Source organism: Leuresthes tenuis, unplaced genomic scaffold, assembly GCF_036924035.1.
Source record: "Leuresthes tenuis unplaced genomic scaffold, fLeuTen1.0.hap1 SCAF_13, whole genome shotgun sequence".
Taxonomy (NCBI): Eukaryota; Metazoa; Chordata; class Actinopteri; order Atheriniformes; family Atherinopsidae; genus Leuresthes; species Leuresthes tenuis.
The window spans coordinates 7,783,345-7,808,377 of record NW_027325367.1 but is presented as its reverse complement, the minus strand read 5'-3'; the positions used below and the strand labels follow the sequence as shown (position 1 = coordinate 7,808,377).

Below are 25,033 nucleotides of genomic sequence, written 5' to 3'. Positions count from 1 at the left end.
GGAAATTTCCATGGTGTAGAAAAGGCGCAAAACAAGCCTGAAAATTAAATGGATCCAGGGTGAATCCACAGCCCTATATCCATGCTTAACATATCATACAGATAAAAATCACCCCTCATTTTAACATTTTTACAGAGTGAAATGTGAACATCTTAGACATAATATGTCTCCTTTGGGTGGCCTGAATGAAAAATGTGAGTTTTACACAGAAACTGGTTCAGCACAGAGGTTCCTCCTCTTTCAAGCCTCGAAGTCAACACACGGGGTAATAGTTGCCCAGTGACGTGCCTGTGTGTGTGTCAGAATCATGGCGGAGAGCGAGCTGAACGTTGACAGCCTCATTTCTCGGTTACTGGAAGGTAGGTTAGCATTGTGATGTTGTGCCTTTTTGTGTTTTAGCCGAAAGGACGACCGTATTGTTCTGTTGTTTACTGCTTTTATTTGAGTGTAACCTGCAACTTTACGACATCGAAATACATTTGGCATTGCACCCTGAGCTATTAGTGATGCTCATCACCAAGCTGAAAGCTAACCACTGCGTTAAAGACACCCCAATAATCTAAACGTTAGGATGTATCAGTAACTAGTAGCTCTCTCTATCCGTTTAATAACTAGTTATAAATAGTCCTGGCACTACCTGCAAATTTCGAGAGTGGTGACAGAATAGCCTGAACGCATAGAGAAAGCTAACTAATCTTTTAACTTAACGTTTTAACAGAAAAAACATCCGAGTAGCAGAAACAGATTAGTGTTACCTCATTAAAACGCAGTATAGTGGAACCGTGGAATGTTGTGGTTGCTTAGTAACACTAACGGCTCTCGTTGCCAGAGCAGGTAGCTACAGTAACGAGGCTGCCACCTCCCCGACACACCCCCTCACTAACCAAATACAAATATCTTATTCTTTTTTCACTTGTGGTCCACAGTTCAGATATGCGTCTATTTCAAGTTCGCTATTCTCTTTGAAGTGGACTTACTTAAGTGTATTTAGATATTTTTATTTTATTAATACGTTTTCAAATATTTTTATGGATCATTAACGCAGCTTAATTGAGAATGATTACGACATTATGTCACTGCAGATTTTCCAATTGTAATCCATATGAACTTGAATTATTATTGAAGTTTAGAAATGTTCCATTTTATTTGTGCTTGTGTTATGAGGGAAGGTGTGGCTTGAAGTTGTTATTTATTAATAGTTGTTATATATTAATCTATGCTGAGGTGTGAAAAGCTGTTTGGCAGCAGGAAGTAAAATGAGATAAAAATTTGCTTAAAATGAGATTGAACTGAAGGTGGCATAGCAAAAAGTGTCAGTTCCAATTTACCAAAGATGTGTGTAAAAAAGGCGCAGGTTACTTACGAAAGATATTAGAAAATTAAATGTAAATATAGCAAACTGTTGCAGCCATACTCTGAAACTGCAATTACTTCAGGTGTGTTCACAAACACTTACACTTCTCCAGCCAGCACTGAAGATAATGATGCATTCAAAAGAGTGAAGAGATGGTCAAACTCTTTCTGGACAGATGAGATAAGAGTGATTATTGATTAAGCAAATTAATGGACCCCTGGTGGACTATTTAATCAGTTAATGACCATTTACTGTCTGGATAACTGCATGACAAAAGAGGGGTACTTGTAGGGACTGGTTTCATCACACGCTTTTAGGTAGATGATAACAATAAACTGGATTAAACATTTCTAACAGTGGTAAAATAATGCATGCACAAAGCTATAGTCATAAGAGCTCCTTTTCTATTTGAATTATTTTCATAAAATACTCTTTTTGCATGAAGTAGAGACAAATTTAACATCTGCAATAGAAAAGTAAAATTATTTAAAATGATTAGATCTGACTTTATTCTAAACTGAAGATTGATGCATGGCATTTTAACATAATTTGGTATTACTTTTACCTATATTCATTATTATTAATATTAATATTATTTAGCTTAGCATATGAAGTCAACACATGATTTCAAACTTGGCCCTTCCTCTACAGCAACAATGTTCAAGGAAGTGCCGTCTCAACAAACAAAGCCATAAATCCTAGAAAGGATAACAATAAAGTTTACAGATTGTTGAAACAAAGCACATCCACACCTCTGCATAACCTCAGAGGGAGGGTCAAAGTCCACGTTCTACTGATTGAACATGAGTACCCGTGTGTGAACAGGAACACTGTCATCACTGTCATTGGCTGGTGTTTACACACCCTTGGTCATAAAAGTTGCATCTCAACTTAATCCCTAACATATACAAATAAGAGGAATCAAGACAAGTGCCAGCAGAGGGTCTGTCTTTATACAGAAATAGACAACCACTCACTTTTAAATGATCAAGAGGGACAACTTTAGAGTAAATCTATATGTTGTTATATTAGAAATATTCCGCTTTGTATAACTTTAAGAAGTTTCATAAAATTTTTGACCATCTTTTTCAACAATGGCCAGTGCTCACACATTACTTAGCAAGCTTGTTTTTCTCTTGATACATGATCCTGCCCTGCACACCGCCCCCACTCACTCACACACCTCCAGCAGAGCCAACAAGCTGTTCTTGCTTGTACTTGCCAGTTCACAACAATCCATGTAGACTGGAGTAAATGGAAACCTGGCCAATAGTAAAGCAAATGATGCTGCAAAAAAATGAAATTTTTCACATTTTGTTATAAACGTTTCATGCACAAAAATGTGTTTAAAAATCATTGTCTTTAATTAGGAATCTTTGGGATTGTTGACATGTATAAAGTTTCATATTCCAATACATGTTTTACCTTTGGTGTTGCAGTGCGAGGATGTCGTCCAGGGAAGGTCGTACAGATGACGGAGGCTGAGGTTCGGGGGCTCTGCATCAAATCTCGAGAGATTTTCCTGAGTCAGCCGATTCTGCTAGAACTCGAGGCCCCTCTTAAAATCTGCGGTGAGAACCAGCAAGAGTTATCTTTTGTTTTGTCATTAATTTGTTCCTCTTATTTATTTAACATACTTACTGTCTGAGCATGTGTCTCTAAGTTTTACTTGTTGTTTATCTTTAAAATGCACACACACAAAATATGCAATTATTGTACTGTAAAATTGTTAGATAACAGTCTTCAGTTGAATTAAGATTTTATTAGTCCTCAGCTACCCTGCAATATATCTGTAATTTAGGTTGAATATTTAATTCCAGGTGATATCCATGGACAGTACACAGACTTGCTTAGGCTATTTGAGTATGGAGGCTTCCCTCCAGAGGCCAACTATCTGTTCCTGGGCGATTACGTGGACAGAGGGAAGCAGTCGTTGGAGACCATTTGTCTGCTGCTTGCCTACAAGATCAAATACCCTGAAAATTTTTTCCTGCTCAGGGGGAACCACGAGTGTGCCTCCATCAATCGCATCTACGGCTTCTATGATGAATGTAAGTTTAAGAAATGTCACTTTAGCGATTCAGTGTGTTACATATTTAGTTTGTTTTAACTAAGGAACAAAGAGAGAAAAAAAGGACATTTCTGGTTGCTATAGATGACGCAGAGAGCATAAACTATAACATCTGAATCTAAATCCACTTCTTTTCTCCCAAATGTAAAATTTACAAACACAATTTACTCTGTTTTTCACAGTTTTTTTGTGTTCTTTTCATTTTCTCAGGCAAGCGTAGGTTCAACATAAAGCTGTGGAAGACGTTCACAGACTGTTTCAACTGTCTGCCCATTGCTGCGATAATTGACGAAAAGATCTTCTGCTGTCATGGAGGTTTGTGAAGCTTTTTTTTTTTTTTGCCTTTGTGTAACCAAAGGGTGACCTTAACTTGAGGAATTCGGTAACATTTAGCATTGCATTCCTTTATTTTACTGGAACATTATTCATTAACGTGTCATTCTTCTTTTCCCTCAGGACTCTCACCTGATCTGCAGTCCATGGAACAAATCCGTCGCATCATGAGACCCACTGATGTCCCAGATACAGGTCGGTTTTATTATACGTATTCAAATGAACATTTCTAGAATATCTTGCAATGTTACCCCACCAAAAACATGTATATATGTATATATATATATATATATATATATATATATATATATACATATAATGTATATATATGTACATATATAATGTTCTATTGTTTTGATTTTTTTTGTAAAAAGAGGAAAGCATGGGTATGTATTAAGACAGCTAGTTTCGTTGAGGCGTTGGACATACTCCCATTAATAACTTGGTTTGTCCAGCCCAGTTGAGCTCACCTTATCTGTACGTGTAACTGTGTCATTGATACTTTTATCTGTACTTGCAGAATATGTATTTATCAGTGATACTCTGCCTAATTTCTTCTGCTGCTTGCATTTCTGAACAAGCTCACCTTTGTTCCAGGTTTGCTTTGTGACTTGTTGTGGTCGGACCCAGATAAAGACGTGCAGGGCTGGGGGGAGAATGATCGGGGAGTCTCCTTCACCTTCGGGGCTGATGTGGTCAGCAAGTTCCTCAACCGCCATGACCTGGACCTCATCTGCCGGGCACATCAGGTAACTCTTGGGCTACAACGAAATAAAGAAATAATTACACCAGATTTCTGCTGTATAAGTTTAATGCAGGTTTAAATTAAATTAATATATCTGTCACATCATTTAAGTCAAGGCAATTTTTTTTGCTAATGTATATTACACACTGTCACCAAGATATTAATAACATTAATAGTAATTGTTTTTTAAAATCATATTGGATGAATAAGAACAATGAAAAATCAAGTTACTCAAAGCAGTCCAGAGATATTCTTACAGTACTTTCACATAGTCTGTGTACAAAGAAGGTAAAGAAAAACAGCACTCATTCCCATTTGGAAAGTCTGAATCAGTTCGTTTTGGCATTTGATTCATTTAATTTGCAAAGCAGCTGCCAAATTGTTATCAGCGGTCGAGCGGTCTCAGCTCTAAACCTGCCTCCCAACAGGTTGTAGAAGATGGCTATGAGTTCTTTGCAAAGCGGCAGCTGGTGACTCTGTTTTCAGCTCCCAACTACTGCGGGGAGTTTGACAACGCAGGCGGCATGATGAGTGTGGATGAGTCCCTCATGTGCTCGTTCCAGGTAGATAACTCAGTGCGTCTTATATTGGCACATAAGTTCCACTTATGTAGTTCTATCTATCAATATAAACGTATTTTCTTTCAGATCCTGAAGCCATCAGAGAAAAAAGCTAAGTACCAGTATGGCGGCGTGAATTCAGGACGCCCTGTCACACCGCCTCGCACCGCTCAGGCACCTAAAAAGAGGTGAGCGTCCGGCCCCACTCTCCTGCTCCTCCTCCCTCTGGCTCTGGACCACATCCCTGCAGGCTGCATCAAACACTCGGGCCTTCTCTCTGTCAGCTTCTTGTGTAAATAGAAACCCCTGGAGTGTTTTTTGCTTGTTCTGTGGGTATTTTTATGAACACAAGTGGTATTTTTTTCCATTTCTTGGATGCCATGAATGCATTTACTCAACCCTTATTCCTACTACTCAACCCATTCAGGATTATTTATTCCAATCTCTTGTAGAATGGGCAAAGAGGCTTCTTTGCCTTCAGATTAAAAATTTTCATTGTGATTTTGTGAATGCATGCACGCACGCTTGTATGATTGACTTCTTTGTCAGACTTGACGTAAAATCCACAAATTCTACAAGCCTGTAGGGCCAAATATTTCGTGCCTCACCTCAGTTCCCTCTTATATATCTGCAATAGTGTTAGACTCCATGAAGTAATAAAGACATTTTGTGAAATATGATTACTTTATTCCTGTCAGTCAGATGCGATTGATACCATTGTCATCTGTGAAATATGAAACAACACCCACCAGTCAAAACTTAGCTTGGCAAAAAGACTACTAGCTAAAAGTAACTTCGGTCACCTACCATCTGTTTAAAATGTGGCATTTAGTTTGATTTGTCTAGTTCAAGGTGCAAAAAATGACAAATGTATGATTGTTTCTTGGTGAAGACCCACAGCCTTATAACCAGCAGGGAGCTACTGGTTCCAAATAAAAGAAAATGTGCACCAATTAAAGCAACGTGACAGCAAATGTTAACTCGCGAGTTTTATATCTGCTGGTAGATTGATTTGAATTATCTAAACTGAGCTGTGCTTTCTTGCTTGTTTTCAATATTGGGTCTGAGCTGCTTGCTTAAGCTACATATATTTAACAGTCTTCTCATCTAACTTTTGGCAAAAGTAACTTAGAATATTTCTCAAAATGTAAAATGTTATGTAAGAATCATCCACAGACATGACAGCTGTCACTTTCCCCGCGACTCATGAATGTTTTTCTCTCCATGGAGGTAAATAAAATCCAGAGATTTTGATGACCTAAGTGCAATAAATATTGCAGGAAATCTTGCTCTGTACAAGTACACATATTTGCAATGGCAATTAAAACTTCTTTGACATAGAATGGCCAAAGTTAACCAATGCTCTGCCTTTAGTCAGGCATTTGTATACACCTGATGCTCCTCATGAGATCAGTTTGTTTCTGCGTTTACCTTTTTTATACTTCACATCCCTGATCGAGCATTTGTGGTTGTTAATGAGCTGAATTTCCGTTGTTTATAAAATGTAATGCAGCTGTGTACATGGGTCCCATCTTGTTCTGGATACAAACAAACTTGTGATTATCTTGAGTGAGTTTGTGCCCTTTATTGTGGTAAATTCTGTAGATGTGTAGACAAACTGTGACGAAGGTATAAAAGAAGAAGGTGAAGAACAAGGCATCTCTTTCAGTAAGATGATGTCTTAAAGTACAGGATTCATTTTTGTAGTGTCCACAGCTCAGCTGAGTCTTCTGCTCTTTACACAATGAGCACTGTTCTTCCAGTCATTGCATGACAGTGTAAAAAGTTCCAGATAATGGGACTTTGTTTGTTGTTGGCATTCTGCTGTTAATATTACACCATTTACACATAGTGGTTATTGAACAAAGTACAGTAAATAATCTCCAGCTTACCAATGAACATTAAAGCTAGGTCATTTTATTTATTTACATCCTTATTTCCCATGTAATTCTGTAAGTCTTCAAATTGGAAACAGTATGTAAAAACGACCAGAGATTTGTTTTAATTTGTTTCAAACAGGTGAAAAAATGGAAGTGCTGTTGAGCTTTCTTTCTGTTTGTGACAGTAATATTGTTAAGTGCATAAACAGTGAGACTCTGTCTCAGGCACTGGATTAAACAATATTTTCTAAATGTTTGTTCATGTCCATTTAAATGTGATGAAATTGAAATAAATCAAAACTTACAAGGAGAAAAATATTGAAATGCCTCATAACATTTTGACACAATGTTGCTGAACAGGACTTCTATGTGTGAATCCAAGACATTTTCTGCACCACAGAAGGAGATAACAGCAGACCTCAATCAGATTTTAGGGCTTGCAGCACTGACTGTGGCACCCTGCTGACGTAGTACTCATGGTTGCGTAGTGTGGCAAGAACACCAGCAGAGTTCATGTGCTTTACAGCAGCATCATAGCGGTAAGCATTTCCATACATGTCTGTCAGTTTACCTGCATGAGAGAAGGAGCAAATGGTGAAATATTTAAGAAAAAACATTTTCAAACCAGTTTTAAAATCAGAAAACGGCATGTTCTTAAATGTGAAGACAGAGATTAACTCGTGTAGTGCGTGGAGAAAGCACAAATAACATTTAAAATTAGAGAGACTGAATTGTTTTTTCTTTACCTCCAACAGCGTACAGGATAGCCTCAGGAGCACAAGTATCCCACTTCTTGCACCCTGGACTAGCAAAAACATAAGCCGAAGCCTTCCCCTCAACAAGCTGGATTATCTGCAGAGTGGAGTCAAATAACAAAGTTAAATGAAGTGTACTGATTATTTCTAAAATGTAGTTTTTGTTGTAATCAGCTTCATGGTCCAGTTCTCCTGTTTAGATGTGTCGTGCCAATTTTTCCCATGTTGTTTCAAACTCATCTTTACATGGATTCAGTTTTCTCCCTCGCACCACTTCTGACACAATTCTCCACAAAGGCAAAGCTAAAATGTTTTTATTTTTTTATTTTTTTATCTTACTCAAATTAGGAGATAGAAATGTCCCAATTACATACCGGTAAGTATATCTATGATGTGTCCTACTTGTACCAGAGGAGCCGTATCTACAATATGATCACAGTCCACCTGTCCCTACAGGATCTTATTAGACATGATTTAGGTCTCACAGTTGATGGAGTAAATCAGAGGGAAACCAACCCACGAGGATTAAAGAATCACCTGTAGACCTGCAAGACAGAATTGTACCAAGGAAGACTTAATGACCATCAACAGACTTCATAAATCTGGATGTCCTACCACAAAAATATCAAGAACGAAATGCCTTGATCTGAAAAACAAGCAACAAACCAATGAGCTTTATGAATGATATCCAGAGTTTCTTTGTAGAGAAGAACCTCATACAAGGAAAACCATCACTACAGTCTATGAAAAGTTTATCGTAGAGTGGGCAGAGAGTCATTCCTTACTAAAAGTCACGATAGGCCTGTTTTAAAATAGCCAAAATGCACCTGAAAATTCTGAAGAGAATGAAAGGCATAACCCCCTGATTTAATGAAACTTAACTATGTGGCCACAATTCCCATGGCAGCGTGTGGAGGAAACCAACACTGAGCACCACCTGATTAAATAAAACCGTACCTACAGTCAAACATTTTGCAACAACTGGTCAGGATCATTTTCTATTTCAACAAAATGCAGGCCTGAAGCTTTCATTCAAGAAAACAAAGGTGTTGAAAAGAGTTTGGAATTCAACCCAGTAAACATCTCTTGAGAGACCTGAACAGAGCTTGGAGCACTCCCTATCCAACCAGGCTGAGCTTGAATGTTACTGTCGAGAACAGAAGACATTTCCAAAGGACAGGTATGACGAGCCTTTTGCGTCATTCATAAGAGGGCACGAGGCTGCCACTGCTGCAAAAGGTACTTTGACAAAGTATTAAGTGAAGAATGAAGAATTTATAAAACATTTTAAAAAAGTCCACCAACTCGTTTTTGCTGCATCATTGTGAAGAAATGTAAACAGACTAAGGAGAAAAAAATCTACTGAATTCTATTGAAACATGAGTCTGGAACATAATAAAATCAGGAAAACATCTGACAACTTGAGATCTGCTGACATTTACTTTATGAGTTTTTAAGAAATAACCATTCCAACCACGGTTTGTGGTATGAAGACGCAGTGATACCAAAAGAACACTGAACAGTGACACACACCACACCCTGAAGTCTTGTCCCACCCTATAGTCTAACATGCTCTAAATCCAGCTCACCTTGTTTCCAGCACCTCCCACTCTTATAACTTCATGAGGCTCCATGGCGTTTACGCAGTCTGTTACCACCTTGTTGCTATGGGAACGGGTGGTAGTGACAATCCGTCTATCACCTGGAACTTCCTGCAGCTGGAATCCAAAGGCTCCCAGTCCCACTATTCCCCACATGGTTCTTCCTAAAGCCGCTCCTGCTCCAAGCTGTGGGAGGAACATTGCAATTGATCGAATCACATCTTTAAAAGCGCAGCTGCAGATCATTTATTTTGGTTTCTACCTGGTAGTTGTAGAAAGGTTGGTTGATGACGCCTGCAATTGCTCTGCCTCCATAAGCAATACCAATAAGGACTGTCACATTGTCCAAGAGCCCTAAAGTCAAGCAGGAGGACGTTAGAAAGAAGTCACAGAACTGTTGTACTGTTTGGCTGCAGTTTGAGTAGACACAGTCATCACACTGCAAAATGTGCTGCGCTTATCAAGAGGAACTGGATCTCACATCAATGACTCAGCCCGCAGGGAAGAATGTGGATTTTAGAGAAGTGTATTTGAAGAACCTACCTTCAGTATATTCCTTTGTGCCATCAAGGGGATCAACCCACACAACTAGCTGAGATTGAAACACACACACAGTAACAGTAAGTACATGTCCACCGGAGGTGCTGAACCAATTTTTAACAAGAGAAAAGCTCTCAAAAAGATGAACCTTGTAGTTTTGACTGACAAGATCAATTTAATTCTTAGTCTATTGGTTGTTACCTCTTCTTCTTTCAGTGCTCTAAACTCTTCTGGACAGCTTTTCTGAAGGATATCCTCTACCTGGCCATTCTCGATAAGATCTTCCTGTATCTCTTCAGCTGGAAGGTCCTGTGTGAAGACAAAACATATGTGGCCGATAGTAGTGTCTGGTTTATACATGAAAATCTTATTAGACTCGGTTTGGCCAGCACACGTCAAAAATATAGTTGTACATTCACTCACCTCCTCTCCAATGATGGTGATTTTGGGAAAACGTCTAGACAAAGAAGCACAAATGCTCTGTTGTGCAAGTCTGTCTGCCAGCGTCTGCAGATCATTAGCTCCTGTCTGAATAAAGGCACAAACAAAGTCAAAACTATCAAAATTGGTTCATTTTCCATTTGTAGGTGGATTTTTTTCTAGCTCTGCTGTTACTTTAAGATGAAACACAGATGGATCATACCTTTTCCACAATACCAAGTTCTCCACTGTGAAGCACCTTCCTAACAATGGCCCCAGCCTTTTCAGCCACTGTGTAGGCAGACGCCACCAGCCTCATAACCAAAGCGGGATTTCCAGACATTGCTAGTTGGTTAGTTCCAGGAAGATGGGAAGAAAAACTTGTTGATCTTTATCAGGAATAATTTTGTTAAACATTTTAATCTTTCAATGTGAAAGAACTCAGGCTAAAGTAGCAAAGAAAAAAAAAGAAAAAGTTGCAATAGTAACTAATAACTAATAACTACTAATAGTAATAGTAGCCTATCAACCTCCAACTAAACAGTCAAAAGAAGGATTTAAGATACACAAAAAAGGAGGGGAAAAGCAACATGAAACACTCCAATTTTTGACGAAAGAGCTCAACACAAAGGTAGTCCACCTTTAAAGAAGACTTGAAGATAAAACCACTTTTACAAGGACCTCTTCTAAAGGTTAGCAAGTTTTGCTTATCAGAAGAAACCGGGCTACAAGTACAGCTCGTTCACTCTGATTTACTTTAAGGTTGTAGGTACCCTGACAGACACGTTTGTGAGATGACAGCCATAAAAATACAATTAAATAACGCAAAGTCTGCAGTTACACAATTTAATAATGAAGTCAAGTTGAATACAGTTAAACATTTTGCTCATTATATACATAAAAAATGTGTTTAACTCATAGATCTCAGAGGCAATCATTCTCTGATTACTTTTGAACATTAAAAATGTTTAGCTGAGGGCAATCATTGGATTGACACAATTTACCCATAGCCTCCTTTCACTGTCCAACTATCCCAAAAGTCGTAAAATGAAAAAAAACAACAACTCTCTATTCTAAACTAATTCATATAGATTAGCAAATTGGAAGAAAATGACCAGAAATAGAAGCTAAATAGTTTGCACGCTAGTGCTCCTAGCTAGATGGATTAAATACCCAGTGCATTTCATCTGAAGTGGGATGAATACTTACTGATGCTCGCACAGAGTTGTAAGCACGACACAGATTTCGAAATATGTAAGTCTTCTGAGCCAAAATAAAGTCAGAAGAAAGATTCACGTACGCACCCAACATACACTGTTAGCTAGCAATGTAGCCCGCCCTGATATTCAGTGAGATTTGTACACTAAACACATGTTTATCAAGGATTAAATGGCTTTTGACACAGGCTGAAATATTGCCATATGTCAAATCTTAAGTTAGATACTCTTTCAGTTAAAGTAAAAGTAGAAACGGCTTTTGAGCCAATGCGGAAGTACACGGAAGTGAACTATTTCAGTTTGCTTGTAAAAGCATAAAGCACGTCCTCCTCGTGAAAAATACCATGGGTCCTAGCGCCAGCCGGGTTTCATTTGAGGGACATATAGGGTCAGAGGGAGCAGAAAGTCCTGTCATATAAATACAGCTAATCTTAAACTCAGCGTTAATGAGAAATTTCACAGTTTTACATCTCTTAAATAATGAATAGTTAAAATATGTCTATGAATTTTTCAATAAAATCTTTAAATTAAAGAAATATTACACTGGAGTTCATGACAACACTTTGTAAAGCTCATTCATTAGTAATATTTCTAAGAAATTTGTGTAGTCTGAAATTCTACAAATCAAAAGCTTTACAGTTTGTGTTAAAGCGCCGTTTTTCTCATTTAAATGAAAAGGAGTTGGTCGTGGTCTTTTTTTGGCTGCAAGTTGCCCCCATATCAGGCTGAGCTGTTATTTCACATCTAATTGATTCATACACTTTCCACCAAACCCCAATAACTAGTGTCCAAAATGACAGCCAGATTTTAAAATCTAGTTATCTAACAAACCGATTCCCCATGTTGTACACGATGATGTTTTCGATTCGACAACTATGTTTGACGTCCTGTGACACAACTAAAATCTTGAGAAAAAGTCAATAAAATAGAGGCAGAAACAGGAATAAAACTGTGAGTAAGCTAATCCAAATTTAATATGTTATAAAGAAAAAAGGGAAAACTGAAATTAAAGTAGATTTGTGGAAAAAATTTACATTTTTATAACAAAGATTTCTGATTATTCACAACAGTTGTGCAAATTACAAGCATTTTATCTATTAGCCAGAGGTCTGTAACCCATCTCTCCCTCCAGCTGCTCAGCAGTGAGGGCGCCAAGTAGAGGCTGACAGTCTGGGTTGAAGACTGAATAGGCACTCAGTTCTCCAGGCATTCGGGGAGCTGGGCTGCGAAGTCCTTCGTAGAGCCAGTAGAAGAGGGAGATGACAAAGAAGGGCAGGCCAAACTCCAGTTCAACAAACAGACCCAGCAGAACCAACCACAGCAGCACTTTGAGCAAAGTGAGGTTTGAGAGGACAAGCTGTCTCGACGCCAGCCACCTTCCGAGATTGCTGTCCAGCAGCCAGTCTCTACAGTCCTAAAGAGAAGACAAAAGAGAAAGTCAGTGGCCAAAGACGTCAAATAAATCTACAGGGTAGGTTAGGGGATGTTACAACGTAACACCACTCACACAATCACTCCAAACTCACAGCAGATTAGAGATCACACATCTCATGAATTTATATTTTTGAGGTTTGGACCATTTGACTGACAAAAACCTCTATGAGTTCATGTGAAAGATGATAATTCAAGGCAAAAATCCAACTCATACAACTGTCGAAGCCCTAAAACAGGACGAGTATTTCAAATTGCATCTGGTCACTCAGCAGATGCTTTTATCCAAAGTGACTTTCAAATGAGAAAACTACACTTAGATTTTATTGCACAATGAAACCCTGTTGTCTGCATTGAGATAAATCAGTAAAATCTAAATGACAGAGTAAAAAGTGCAACTGAAAGCAAATTAACTCAATAACGATTAGAATAATAGGTACAGAGATACTAAGCATCTGTGTTAATATGTGAATAACTTCAGTTTTGCAGACTTTGCTGTATTTAGGTCTGTGGGGGTAATGGAGAACCTCATACTTTTTATTTAATTCCCACTTTATTGCCTCAACCTAATGTTAACGAGGAAGACATTTGCGATTTGGTGCCAAATAGTTTCCAGTTTGTGTGTGTGTGTGGGGGGGTGTCTGTGGGATCTCTTACCCTGCGTTGACAGCTGTCAGCAGCAGTTCGGTTGTTTTCTATCTTCTCTGGTAGTTGACCGTCAGCCGTGTCAGACTGAGCAGCTGTGTCCGCTTCTGTTTTTTCTGTCGTCTCAGTCCCAGCTGGTTCACTCTTCCTGACGGCTTTTTCAGCCTGTCGTCTGGCTCTGAACTCTGCGAGCTTCTGCTCCATCGATACTGAAAGTCCTCTTAATTTTTACCTGGAAAAATCAGAACTCGCTCAAAACTTCCACCTGCTTCAGTAGAGTCATTTAAAAGATGTTTACGCGTGGGGAAATGGCTGTTTTCACGTTAACTTCCACGTTTTAGACATTTTTCAGAGAGATTTCTAGTTACACGATTGCAGCGCATTTGTTTAAGTTTACGTACTTGTCACAAAGGAGGAAGTCGTGTCGCAAAAACACTCCCACTGTCGTAGCGGATGCTGCTTTACGGCATTTCACAGGTTTTGTTATTAGCTTTGGGTTTCTTCATCAGTGGTGAGTTCTCAAACATTTACAGCTTTGTGTCTTTTGGTTAAGTCTTTCAGGGAAATATGTCCTATTCTCTTAGGAAGCTCTTGGCTGACGTTATGTTTTAAATTGTTGATAGAAAGCAAACAATCGATGTCCAACTCATCACGCCGTCTTCTTCTTCGTGCCTTTTTTTATCGGTTTAAGTCGTGCATTTTTTTGGCGTTTTAATTGTGTGTAACTCCTAGTTTTTTACTTTTATGGTAAACGGAGGATGAATGGTTTGGCTACATGCCCTGGTGATAAATACAATAGTACATTTCCAATGTACTAACAAAAACCGTACCCTCTAGAAAGTATGTTAATGTCACGCTTTGAACTACTACAGTACAGTTAATTTAGAACATATTGACAGAAAATATGCTCTAAATTACCTGCAACTGTTAAAGTGTATTAGCCTAATTTAAAATGTTTTGTTACAGTGCTCCGAAGGCATATTTCTCAAACACACACACACACATATATATATATATATATATATATATATATATATATATATATATATGTACATATTACTACCCTAAAGTTGTAGTTTATTTTAACACATTTTTACACTAGTATTTCAACCCATAAAATATTAACTAAGTATATAGGTAATTTACAATTAATTACTTATTTTTATTAATGAACATGTGAGAAGAATTATAAAGGATTAGTTTGACTACATCAAGTGTGCTTAAATTGAATATACTTTATATAGCACATTTATTTCTCACCACTGTTGTCACCTACCCAACCACGTAATAGTGTAGAAGTTAAATTAGGTTTCCCCACATATATAGACATTTATTTAAACTGCTCTAACAGTCATGCGTTCACTCCCTTTTGTTAAATTCTGTCTACATCGGCCCTCTCTTGTTCATAGCAGTTTCACTTTGTCGACTCACTACACCTTGTTGTCCCCCTTTTCTCGGCAGACATGGCCTCAGCTCCAGCACAACAGCCCACCCTGACTGTTGAACAGACCAGAGGTAATTTCCTCTCTCCAGTTCCCATTTTGGCTGAATCTATATTGAACAAACAGTTGCAGCACTGTATATTCAAGCTTGAGGATGGTCCTGATCTTTGGAGTATCATTCTCTGTTTGCTGATTAAGATAGATGGAAATCGTATGTCTTGCAGAGCAACCACAGGTGTGATTTGTTTCTTCCACAGTGGTTTTGAGCGAAGTGATCCAGGCCTTCTCCGTACCAGAGAATGCTGTGCGGATGGAGGAGGCTCGAGAGAGTGCTTGCAACGACATGGGCAAGATGCTGCAGCTTGTGCTCCCTGTGGCCACCCAGATTCAACAGGAGGTCATCAAAGCTTACGGATTCAACAACGAGGGAGAAGGTGAGCTTTCTGATCTTGTAGAAATAGCACCTGTTCAGTGAAGACCTGTCAGTGTGCTCATGGATATCACCTCTTACTTGACCACCTTGTACATACGTTGTGGGCTCATGAAAGCAATCAGGGCAGTAAAATGAACTGTTGCACCCATTTCATTGGATGAGAGATTTTTCAGGATAGTTTAATTGATCTGGAGTTTCACACAGTCCAAAATCTTAACTGTCCTACAGACTCAACCAATAGTAACTACAGCCATGTCTGCAAACTCTTGATGAGTTTGTCCAGTTCCTTTGAGTCACTGATTCTAATGCTGCTTCCCCTCAGTCTATGGTGGATATTTCATTCCCAGCCAGAGAGTTATAGAAGATTTACAACATCTTGTGGCAAACATAGAAGGATCTAAGCTTCCTCAGGAAGTACAGTCTGCTCTGTCCCTTCTTGTAGACAGCCTTATGCAATACCACCATGGAGTTGCCAAATATACAGCCAAAGTCTGTATGACTCCATGAGAACAAGAAGGCCTGCAACAGCTGACAGGATTACCGTATTTCAGCATCAGTCCATTTGAGATGATTTGAAAAGGCTAAAGAAGCAGACAGCGCAGACATTAGGAACAACCTGTCTGCCAAACACTTTGAACAGTGCGAGTGAACCAAGTTTTTATTTTTAATTATTCCCTAAAATTCTTGTAATTATCATGCAATGGTTATATCATGAAATGTAAGGAGAAGCCACTCAACAAGAAAAGAGAATTAGTTATTGGTCAAGCATTTAAATTATTCATGACATTATTTAAAAACATCCTTACTTTAACCTTTAGAGGTTGAAACCTTTGTACAGTACTGTACATCTACTGGAGATGTAAAGTACCTCAAATAAATTGTTCTTCATAGATGCCAACTGATATTGATCCTGCTTCCTTCACAGGGGTCTTAAAATTTGCCCGACTAGTGAAGATGTATGAAACCCAGGACCCTGAAATTGCAGCCATGTCTGCTAAACTGAAGTCTCTTCTCCTGCCACCGCTTTCGACACCACCTATAGGAGGTGCCATTCCAGCTTCATAGGAATTGTTCACGTCACTTTCATTTAACGCTTTAGATAGACTCATGACCATCATGTATGCCTTTATTTATTTTTCTTTTTGTGGAGAAGTTTAAATATCAAAACGCTAACATGTTTCCACTAAGATGCCAATTCTGTTGTGGTTTAACTTGCTTTTTAATGTATATTTATTTGTTACATTTTACACTATGACCACTTTCTATTCTCACTAAAACATTTCCTTTAAAACCTTCGTTTTAAAAAAAGAAAAACTTTTTTTTACTGTTGCCATATGTCAGTTTTGTTATACTGTAAAATTAAATGTTTTCTCTGAATCTGTGTTGTATTGAGATAAATTGCGGGGGTAAAAGTTTCCATGTATATACTTTATTAATGCATTAACTATTCATCCGATAAACATGTATTAAAAACAATTACACACATTTACATACAGGATAGAAATTTCCCAAAAGGCAAGCCCTAGTTGTGTTTATGGTTAAAACATGACTACAACAACAAAAAAAAACAATCCAGTTTACAGAACATGTTTAGAGTTTGGGTGACATGTCTGCAGTCTGTCCATTTTTGGCGTTTTAGTTTTGAATGCATGCACACAGGAGGACAACATTGACAAGAGAGGTACATAATAAAAAGTATTCATCAAGATAAAGTGACCCAGATTCTGAAATATTCCAATTAAAAATTCTACACAACTATGTTTACATTAAAGTGCTCCTTAACTGTCTTTTTAAACTCAGTGCAAATCCAACTCACTCGTCACCCAGTGATATGACCGTGACGTGGAACTAGTTGCTGAGGTAATTTTTCTGCTCTACAGTACATTTCCCCAGCAGCTGTTCAGATCCAGTGTAAAGTGAAAAAAAATAAATAAATAAAAAGTGCTCCACGGTTGCAATGCTGTTTCATTCCTGCCACCAAGAGTCAGCCAACAACTGTCTCAGTGTGAAAGAGACTGTATTAATACATAAAACCAGTTCATGAATACCAATACTGAAGATGCATTTTAAATCCTGGATGATGAGTCCATTGTACGCAGAACTCCATCTTGATTTCCAATAAAAGCAGAGCAGAGGAGCGAGTGCATGACTTCACATCTCAAAGTGACGGAAAATACTTTCGACATATCCCAGCACTCTCTGCCAGTCTGGTCCGTCTGCCTTCAGCATCTCTTCCACTGTCTAGCACACAATTATGTTAAAAAAATTGAGGTGGAGTGAGACGATAATACTGTAGACACTTAAGACCCATATTCAGTCATTTTGCTACCCAAATTCAAACGTTTTGCATGCTTTAATGTTAAAAAACCCATTTCCTTGTACTGTACATTGCATAACACTCCTTTAGGCTCTAAAATAAATTCAAAATATCCACGAGGCAGGCATTAAGAAAAAAAAAAAAAAAAGAGGAAAAGGCTCGACTTCGATGAGGCATTTTGGACCGTTTAGGAGCTTTTTCTTCTGTGGTAAAAATAATTCCCTCTGGTGTATACTTAAAGCTTTGTGCACACTTTACCTGCACAGAGGAACTATTGTCAACAGAAAGGTAAATACCTAAAAAGCATGATATGGGCATTAATCCAATTATAAAACTGAAAAGAAGTTTTTGGTTAAAGCTGCATAATCTATCACTATTCCAAATGAATTATGTTAAAATCTGCACTGAACATCTGGAGTAAATTTCACCAAACAGAATGTCTCACCAGGGTGGCTGCGATCCCAACACCCTCTCCTGCCTTAAAAGCAAGATCCAGGTTTTCCTTCTGTTAAAAACAACAAGCCTTTATACCAACTCAAAATACACATTCTTACTCATTTATTGATGGATTTGTGTGTTGAATTTGATCATTTACATGTATGCCTAGTTTTAATGATTATTTTATATCTGTAACTACAAATATATCTGACTCTTGTCTTTCTATCAAGAGTCTATAAATAAAGTATTTTGTACTTTGTATTTTTTTTGTCTTTCGGCAAGTTTACAGAAAATCTATTATGCTGAATGTCATGATTAAATTTGGGTTGCAGATCAGGATAAATTTCCTTAATTTTGAGGGATATAGCATTGGACTGCACTCTAATCTCCACTAAACTTCTTTCTGAACGTACAGTTACAGTTTTACCTTGTCAGCTGGATTGAGGCTGTCGTAGGGGATGTGAGTGGGTAAATAGGTGTGATAAACAGCACAGAATGCCAAACCATCCTCCCAGCTGCTGCTGAAGTTGGTGATCTCAATATTCTATCACAAAGCAAGAAAAACAAAAGTCAGGGGCTCGTACAACTGAAATTTCTCAGTGATATTGAAGATCTCCTCTCTAACCTTGTAACCTTGGGTGCGACTTTGGCACCAGCGCAGCAGGGAGTTCCTTCTGGAGCCACCGTGGCGCCTCAGCAATGCACTGAAACCATCCTGAGGTCTGTAAAAGTAGGAAAATGTTTAAACCGATAATCAGTTTTCCTAATATGGTCAGAAGCCACTTAAAATCTGTGGGGTACGCAGTAATATTTTGGCATCACTGGTAAATAAAATTCAAATCTTGTGATTAAAGCAATCTGAGAGAATTTTGGACATCTCCTCTTGGCTTTGCTTTCAAGTTTTAGAAAACCAATTAAATGACATTTAACAATAAGCCTCTCCTTCACTCACAGACTTCAGCATGTAGGAATGTCATTATCAACATAAAGCTGAACAGCCCCTCACTTGATAGAATCTGAGCTTTGATCATCCTCTTGTTTTCCTGCAACAAACAGATGCAGCCACAGTCACACAACTGCACACATTAGCTTTCAAACAACTAGAATGGAGATTTGCTCACCCGTATAGAAGCTGGACCAACTGTCCTGTCGCTTCAAAATGTGGTCCATCCTTCTCCCTTTTGTTGGCTCTTCTTTCTGGAGTTAAAAGACAGCAACCATATCAATGCCTCTTTAGCTTCTACATAATGTTGAGAGCCTATCAGCCCAACATGTTGTACCTTGCATAAGGGCAGTGTTGTACTCATGGTTTTTGAAGTCCCATTTGGACTTGAGGAATCAGTTTGAAGTGGAAGGCGAGAGAGACTCCTAAAGAACAAAATAAAAAAAATTAAAAAGTACAATATTTTGTTGTGCAAGAAAAAATTATCATCCTGTCATTAACAGGTCCAAAAAGCCAGGCTTTGTGATGGTTTGGGGTTACATCGGGGCTACTGGCAAAGCTCATCAACACTTCTGTGATGGCAGCAATAACAAAAAAAAAAAAAAGTTATTTTAGACTAAATAATATCGCTGCCTTCGAATGGTAAAAGCTTTACAATTCCAACATTTTTGGAATGTATTGCAAGTCTAAAATTGAAAAAATGGATGTAAATAAGTAAATCAAATGAAGCTAATGAGAAAAACCTCAAACACCTACTGGTTCATATTGTCTGCAAAGAAATAAAAGTCAGAAAATCTCAACTTTTTCCAATTAAGGTTGCAGTAGGATGACTATCATGGATTTTCGTATTGACTCACCAAGATCTCTCAGACAGCATCACAATCTTCCTTGGATCTCTCTGTCCACGACCACCTTCTTTTTTCTTCTCCAGAGCAGCCAAACTACGAATGTATCCCTCCGCCACCCCTTTTCCTGTCAGCAGTATATTTGCTAATCCATTTTCCTTCTCAGGATCAGGATCTCCATTTTTATCGACTACATCTTGATTTGCGCTGTTCTCATGTTTAGCTTCAGTTTCAACTTCCTCTATAAATTTCTGTGTTTTAACCTCTGGTACCTCCTCAGGTTCTTGTTTGCCCCCCTGTTGGTCTGTCTGTCCACCTTTCACTCTGCAGATACTCCTCAGAATATACAACTCGGTTCGTTCCTCCTGCTGCTGCACAGTGAGTTCACTTAATTTGTGGCATACGTCTCTGTGCTCATGTCTCAGGTTCTCCAGCTCTTGCTCCATCACCTGCTGTCTGCTGAGCGCCTGAGCCAGCTGCTCCTCCACAGCTCTGTGACTGTCCTGGAGCAAACAGAGCGCCTGCTCCGACTCGACTCGCAGTCGATCAGCTACCGACACTGCAACCTGCAGGTCACACTGGAACTGATTCCACTCCAACCGCTCTGTCTGGGAACAAAACAAACGCTGTAACCTCAAGTTAAAAGCTGACTATTCTCAGTATGGTTCCATTACTACCGTTTATGACCTCTGTGTGCAAATAATTGGATAGATTTAAAACTCCAAGTATTTGTTGAGAGATTCTTATCATCGCAACATGGGTCGTTTAAGAATAAGCTACAGTAATGTCATATGACACTAAAGATAAAAAAATAAAAAATTGAAATTTAAGATTTTCATATGTCTTATATTTGTAGTGTGTTGTCAAGGACCTCAGGTAACCATAAAGTTTGCTGCATGTTTGCTGTATGTTATAGAAAACCTTGTCTTTCTTTAGATTCATGACCCATGAACAGTGGCCCAGGAACTGCATTTTCAACTCACCCTGTGTGTCTCTTGGAGCGTGTCCAACTCCTCGACCAGTTCTTCTCTCTCTGTTATAAAGCGTCTGAGCAGCTCTGATGGTTGGAAAATAAAACACACAAAAATAGATTGAAGTCTGACAGCAGTGATCAGAACAGGTACGTTAGTTGTTTCCTGAAAGGTTCCGTCTTTCATGGAAAACATATTAAATGAAAACAGGGAAAGCCACAGCTAACTTTAACTTAATTTGTGAACACTAAGGACCTGGCACAAGAAGGTTAAAAAATGCCCAACTTGCACTACTTGAGGTTGCCCACTGTTAGAAGTGTTAAGGATTATTATCCTGTTGTTGAAGTCACCCTCATTTTTGCTTTCAGAATTTGCAGTTATTTAACTGAATCTATTGTTCCTTCTACCAGTGAAATATTTCTGTGGTCCTGGCTGCTACACATGCCCAAACCATGATCAATCCACCCCCATACTGTAAGAGTTGCAAGAGAAAAATCTGCAACCCGTTTTCATTTAAACATACATCTGCTCATTGTAGAAAAACAAGTTCTACTACGACTTCCTCAGTCTGATGAAGAAAAGGTTTTATTCTGATGAAGCTTCCACAAAAGGTCAGATTTGTGCAGATGTCGCTGCACAGTAAAGACTGACAGCAATACTTTTAGGACGATTTAACAAACAGGAGATTTGGTTTGCTTGTCTTGCAATCTGACAAGGGCTCAGAATGTTTTCTTGATCTTCAACTACTCAACTGGATCTCAAATATTCCTGTTAACCACAATGTCTTAGGTAAATCATGAATTGAGGAAACATCTCTCCTTGCCACCTTCTTATAGCTTTCTCCTTCTTTGTGGGCATCAGTTATTTTCATTTTCAAGGTGCCAATTAAAAGCTTAAAGGAGCCCCTGACTTTTGATTGTTGGGATGCAATTTGAGGAGTATTTATATAAAATAATATATTTTACCCACTCAACTTTTCACAGTAACCAAGCTTTTGCTCACAATATCTGACAAGGATCAGTTAGAGTTTACTTAAAGCTCTTCAAAGTAAACAAAAGAAACAGAAACTAAGAGAGCTTACCTACTGCTCCTGTGGTAATATCAGTGTTGGGAGTTAGACCAAGTGAGGCCCCATAGTGCTCCATCAGACTTGCTAAAACCAAGGTCATCTCCTCTCCAGCTCTCTCTGCTGCAGCCTGTGGCTCCATTCCACTATCTCTCTCCTGCCAACTTTGCTCTGAAGGCGATCCTCTGGACAGTCCGGCGTCGCAGCCTCTGTCCACGGCCTTCTGTCTCCCTGCTGCATCGCTCACTTTTGTCTCTGAGGAGGTGACGTTGTCTACACTGATCACTGCCCACTCTGAGGGAGCCGACAATTTTTGCGTCCAATTTGCGATTGGGGAGGTGGTGGAAGGGGTGGTGCTGTCGGCTGGTGATGGAGTCTGTGCCTTATCAGGGGAAGCTGCAGTGGGTAAGGCCATGGCAGCCAGCTCTGCCTCTGAGGGTGAGGTAGGAGGTGTGTGGAAGAAATCTAAAGGGGAATCTGAGAGCAAAAAATAATATAAGGTAAAAGAAAATGCCAATATCCGTAGCTTAAAAAATGTGCTAAGCCCCTCTCTTCTGTTGCCTTTATGTAAGCAGTCAGTGTCCACTCCCTTATTAACTATCCTGCTCTGACTGATGCAGCAAAAAGCCTCTGCTGCAAATATCTTGGCAGGCAAATGCGCTGTTCCCCCATGTGGCAAGATGCAGGAGGAGAGTTGATTTTCTCATATCTACTAACAGCTGCTCTAACTGCGACCATCCATCATTAGACGTGCGAGAATCCCGCAGGACCTGTGAATCTCCAAAGGACATTCCTATATGAATTAAACGTGATCATGATGAAGTTTTACCGATGTGTCATCTGCTGCTGAAAATGATTTTGCGTGATTCAGATCTTATCCAATTAATAGCATGCATATTTTGGCAGGCAAGAGAAATTTCCAGCTGTTTGAGATCTTTTCCGTCTTCCCCTCCTTGTCCTTGTGCTCTAGTGTAAGATTTTGCAAACTCATCATTTCCCTGGCAGCAGTGTGGTGTAGTCTGCAGCAGTGGAGCTATTCTCATCCCCTATCCTGAGCCCACTTCCTGCTTACTGACAGCCAAGGGACAAAAACCAGGGGCCGCATTTTAAACAGCTGCACATCAGATAGAAACTGAGTAAGCGGTCGATCGAAGACGAGGCTTGTGAGGCTGAACAATTTCACATGTCAAGTTAGAGCTGGTCTGGGATGCTTTGAACTGAAAGTCTATGAAGAATATGAATGAAGGTATGAAGAAAAGCCTGACGCTGCTGGATCCAACTTTTACCGAGATTTCTGGGATACAGCTTTTGTTTCAGTTTAAAAGCAGATTGAGCATTCTTGAGTGCATATAAATGTTTTGATGATCATAGAGAACACCAGAATTACCATTTTCCATTTTAATTACCTATACTTAAAAATAAAACATACATTTATAAATAAAGAATCCTTTTTCATTGTGTCAAACAAAAGTGCAGTGTGTGTGAGGTACCTGTTGGGTACTGCCGGCTGTCTTTGCCATTATGGTTACCCATGATTCACTTGGGCTTGGTTTCTTGACAGGATGCCCCTGTTGTCCTTCACTGTCTCCTCTGTCTTGTGATGCTCCACTGTTATTTGAACAAAGGAAACAAGGGAATGAATGTGCATTTTTCACAAGTATGAACTTTTGATTTGAACCCCCCCCCCCCCCCCCTCCACAAACAAAACAAACATTACAGCTTTGTATTTAATAAAAGCTTTAATGCTAAACATTACAGCTTTGTATTTAATAAAAGCTTTAATGCTAAACATTTAACCACTGAAGTTGAACACTTATCACAAAAAAAGAAAAAAAAAGATAAATGTTTGCCATTTTCAAGTGAAAAGCAACCTATAACACAGAGACTTAGGGACCTTCCTTTAGCTTTCTTTGGACTGATTGAGTCATCTGACACTCAGGAAGTAACACGTGTTTGTGGTCGACATGAAAGAGCCAGACATAATGTGTCTTACAACACCACAGTTATTGAGTTAAATCCAAAAGATCATTTCAACACAAAGCCGATTTGCTTTGGAATCGACCAAACTCTACCAACAAACCATGCAATTTAAGGTTACCAGAGGTTTCAGTAAAAGTCAGATGACCTAAACTTGATAACCAAGATTTGCTACACATTGGGAATATTATCAGATTAATTCGGTGTATATGCCATTGGTTAGGATGAACTACATTTGAAGGTAATTTTATCATTTCATTTATTTATTTATTTTACAGCGACAACACATTAATCCAGGATCGGCCCATCGGGAGAATGAACTCTACAATCTAAACAGCTAAAATGATAGATCAACGTATCGTTTCTTCTGTAACTCTCATACACGATTTCTTTAGTGCAGACAAATTTTAAACTGCTCGGCTGGTGACTAAAGTTTGAAGTAAGGTTTTTTCTAATCAACAATCTGTAGCCTTTCGGCGGTATCGATACCATTTTATGTAAGGGTTTACGCTACGGCAGGTGTTGAATCCAATCAGCCACCTTGCACACACCATAAAGATTCAAGGTTCATTCATCCTACCTGCTCAGTCTGTCAGCTGGAGGCCGTCCAGTTTGGTGTCAGGCTGTCCGGTGGGTTTCTTCTCCGAGTGTCTAGACCTCCTTGCCGGGGTGCCCTTCGTCCCTTATTCCAAATTCACCGGGAGACACAGGTCGACGTAGAGACATTTTCGGGGGAATTTCTCCGATAAACCATATCCATCACAGTGTTATAGAATAAAAAAGGCAGACCATATCTATAACTTGAATCCAGTTCATATCCAACACTGCTGCTTCGCCTTTAAATCCAATGCGTCAAAAAGCGAAGGAGGCAGAAACAAAGTGGTTGCGCAGCAGCTGCTAGTTCCATAAACGATGTGAGGACTCATAATGACATTATTTAGAACTATTTTTTAAAAAAAAATCATAAAGAATACAAAATAAAATACAAAACAATAAAGGCAACTGTCTGATGAGTAAGATGTTGTTTTGCCGACAAATCAGAGTGAGAG

The 25,033-nt window shown here is 38.9% G+C and overlaps 5 protein-coding genes across 6 annotated transcripts; 2 read left to right on the top strand and 3 right to left on the bottom strand.

Moving 5' to 3' along the window:
- Positions 1 to 285: 285 nt before the first annotated feature.
- LOC140266761 (serine/threonine-protein phosphatase PP1-beta catalytic subunit-like) lies at positions 286 to 6,567 on the top strand. The gene is made up of 8 exons (XM_072361862.1): positions 286 to 359; positions 2,794 to 2,925; positions 3,175 to 3,405; positions 3,636 to 3,740; positions 3,882 to 3,953; positions 4,356 to 4,507; positions 4,932 to 5,066; positions 5,151 to 6,567. The coding sequence occupies exons 1-8, from the start codon at positions 308 to 310 to the stop codon at positions 5,253 to 5,255; spliced, it is 984 nt and encodes a 327-aa protein (XP_072217963.1). The 5' UTR covers positions 286 to 307; the 3' UTR covers positions 5,256 to 6,567.
- Positions 6,568 to 6,958: 391 nt separating this feature from the next.
- Positions 6,959 to 11,748, bottom strand: bpnt1 (bisphosphate nucleotidase 1). 2 transcript variants are annotated; one of them, XM_072361864.1, is made up of 9 exons: positions 11,469 to 11,748; positions 10,483 to 10,604; positions 10,263 to 10,367; positions 10,041 to 10,148; positions 9,843 to 9,891; positions 9,562 to 9,653; positions 9,288 to 9,485; positions 7,690 to 7,795; positions 6,959 to 7,514 (listed from the first exon to the last, which is right to left on the bottom strand). In XM_072361864.1, the coding sequence occupies exons 2-9, from the start codon at positions 10,600 to 10,602 to the stop codon at positions 7,363 to 7,365; spliced, it is 930 nt and encodes a 309-aa protein (XP_072217965.1). In that variant the 5' UTR covers positions 10,603 to 10,604; positions 11,469 to 11,748; the 3' UTR covers positions 6,959 to 7,362. The 2 variants fall into 2 exon arrangements, with proteins under 2 accessions (XP_072217965.1, XP_072217964.1); XM_072361863.1 differs by lacking the exon at positions 11,469 to 11,748 and adding an exon at positions 10,974 to 11,044 and having other exon boundaries at positions 10,483 to 10,607.
- A 684-nt stretch (positions 11,749 to 12,432) lies between these two features.
- saysd1 (SAYSVFN motif domain containing 1) lies at positions 12,433 to 13,756 on the bottom strand. Its single transcript, XM_072362230.1, has 2 exons — positions 13,565 to 13,756; positions 12,433 to 12,890 (listed from the first exon to the last, which is right to left on the bottom strand). The coding sequence occupies exons 1-2, from the start codon at positions 13,754 to 13,756 to the stop codon at positions 12,567 to 12,569; spliced, it is 516 nt and encodes a 171-aa protein (XP_072218331.1). The 3' UTR covers positions 12,433 to 12,566.
- A 157-nt stretch (positions 13,757 to 13,913) lies between these two features.
- Positions 13,914 to 16,858, top strand: grcc10 (gene rich cluster, C10 gene). The gene is made up of 4 exons (XM_072362231.1): positions 13,914 to 14,063; positions 15,014 to 15,067; positions 15,252 to 15,428; positions 16,353 to 16,858. The coding sequence occupies exons 1-4, from the start codon at positions 14,006 to 14,008 to the stop codon at positions 16,490 to 16,492; spliced, it is 429 nt and encodes a 142-aa protein (XP_072218332.1). The 5' UTR covers positions 13,914 to 14,005; the 3' UTR covers positions 16,493 to 16,858.
- On the bottom strand, positions 16,849 to 25,033 carry LOC140267060 (cytospin-A-like). The gene is made up of 12 exons (XM_072362229.1): positions 24,565 to 25,033; positions 23,498 to 23,615; positions 22,023 to 22,484; positions 20,954 to 21,027; positions 19,983 to 20,578; positions 19,463 to 19,550; positions 19,304 to 19,379; positions 19,189 to 19,225; positions 18,808 to 18,904; positions 18,610 to 18,726; positions 18,190 to 18,249; positions 16,849 to 17,668 (listed from the first exon to the last, which is right to left on the bottom strand). Exons 2-12 carry the CDS (start codon positions 23,538 to 23,540, stop codon positions 17,579 to 17,581), a joined length of 1,740 nt encoding a protein of 579 aa, XP_072218330.1. The 5' UTR covers positions 23,541 to 23,615; positions 24,565 to 25,033; the 3' UTR covers positions 16,849 to 17,578.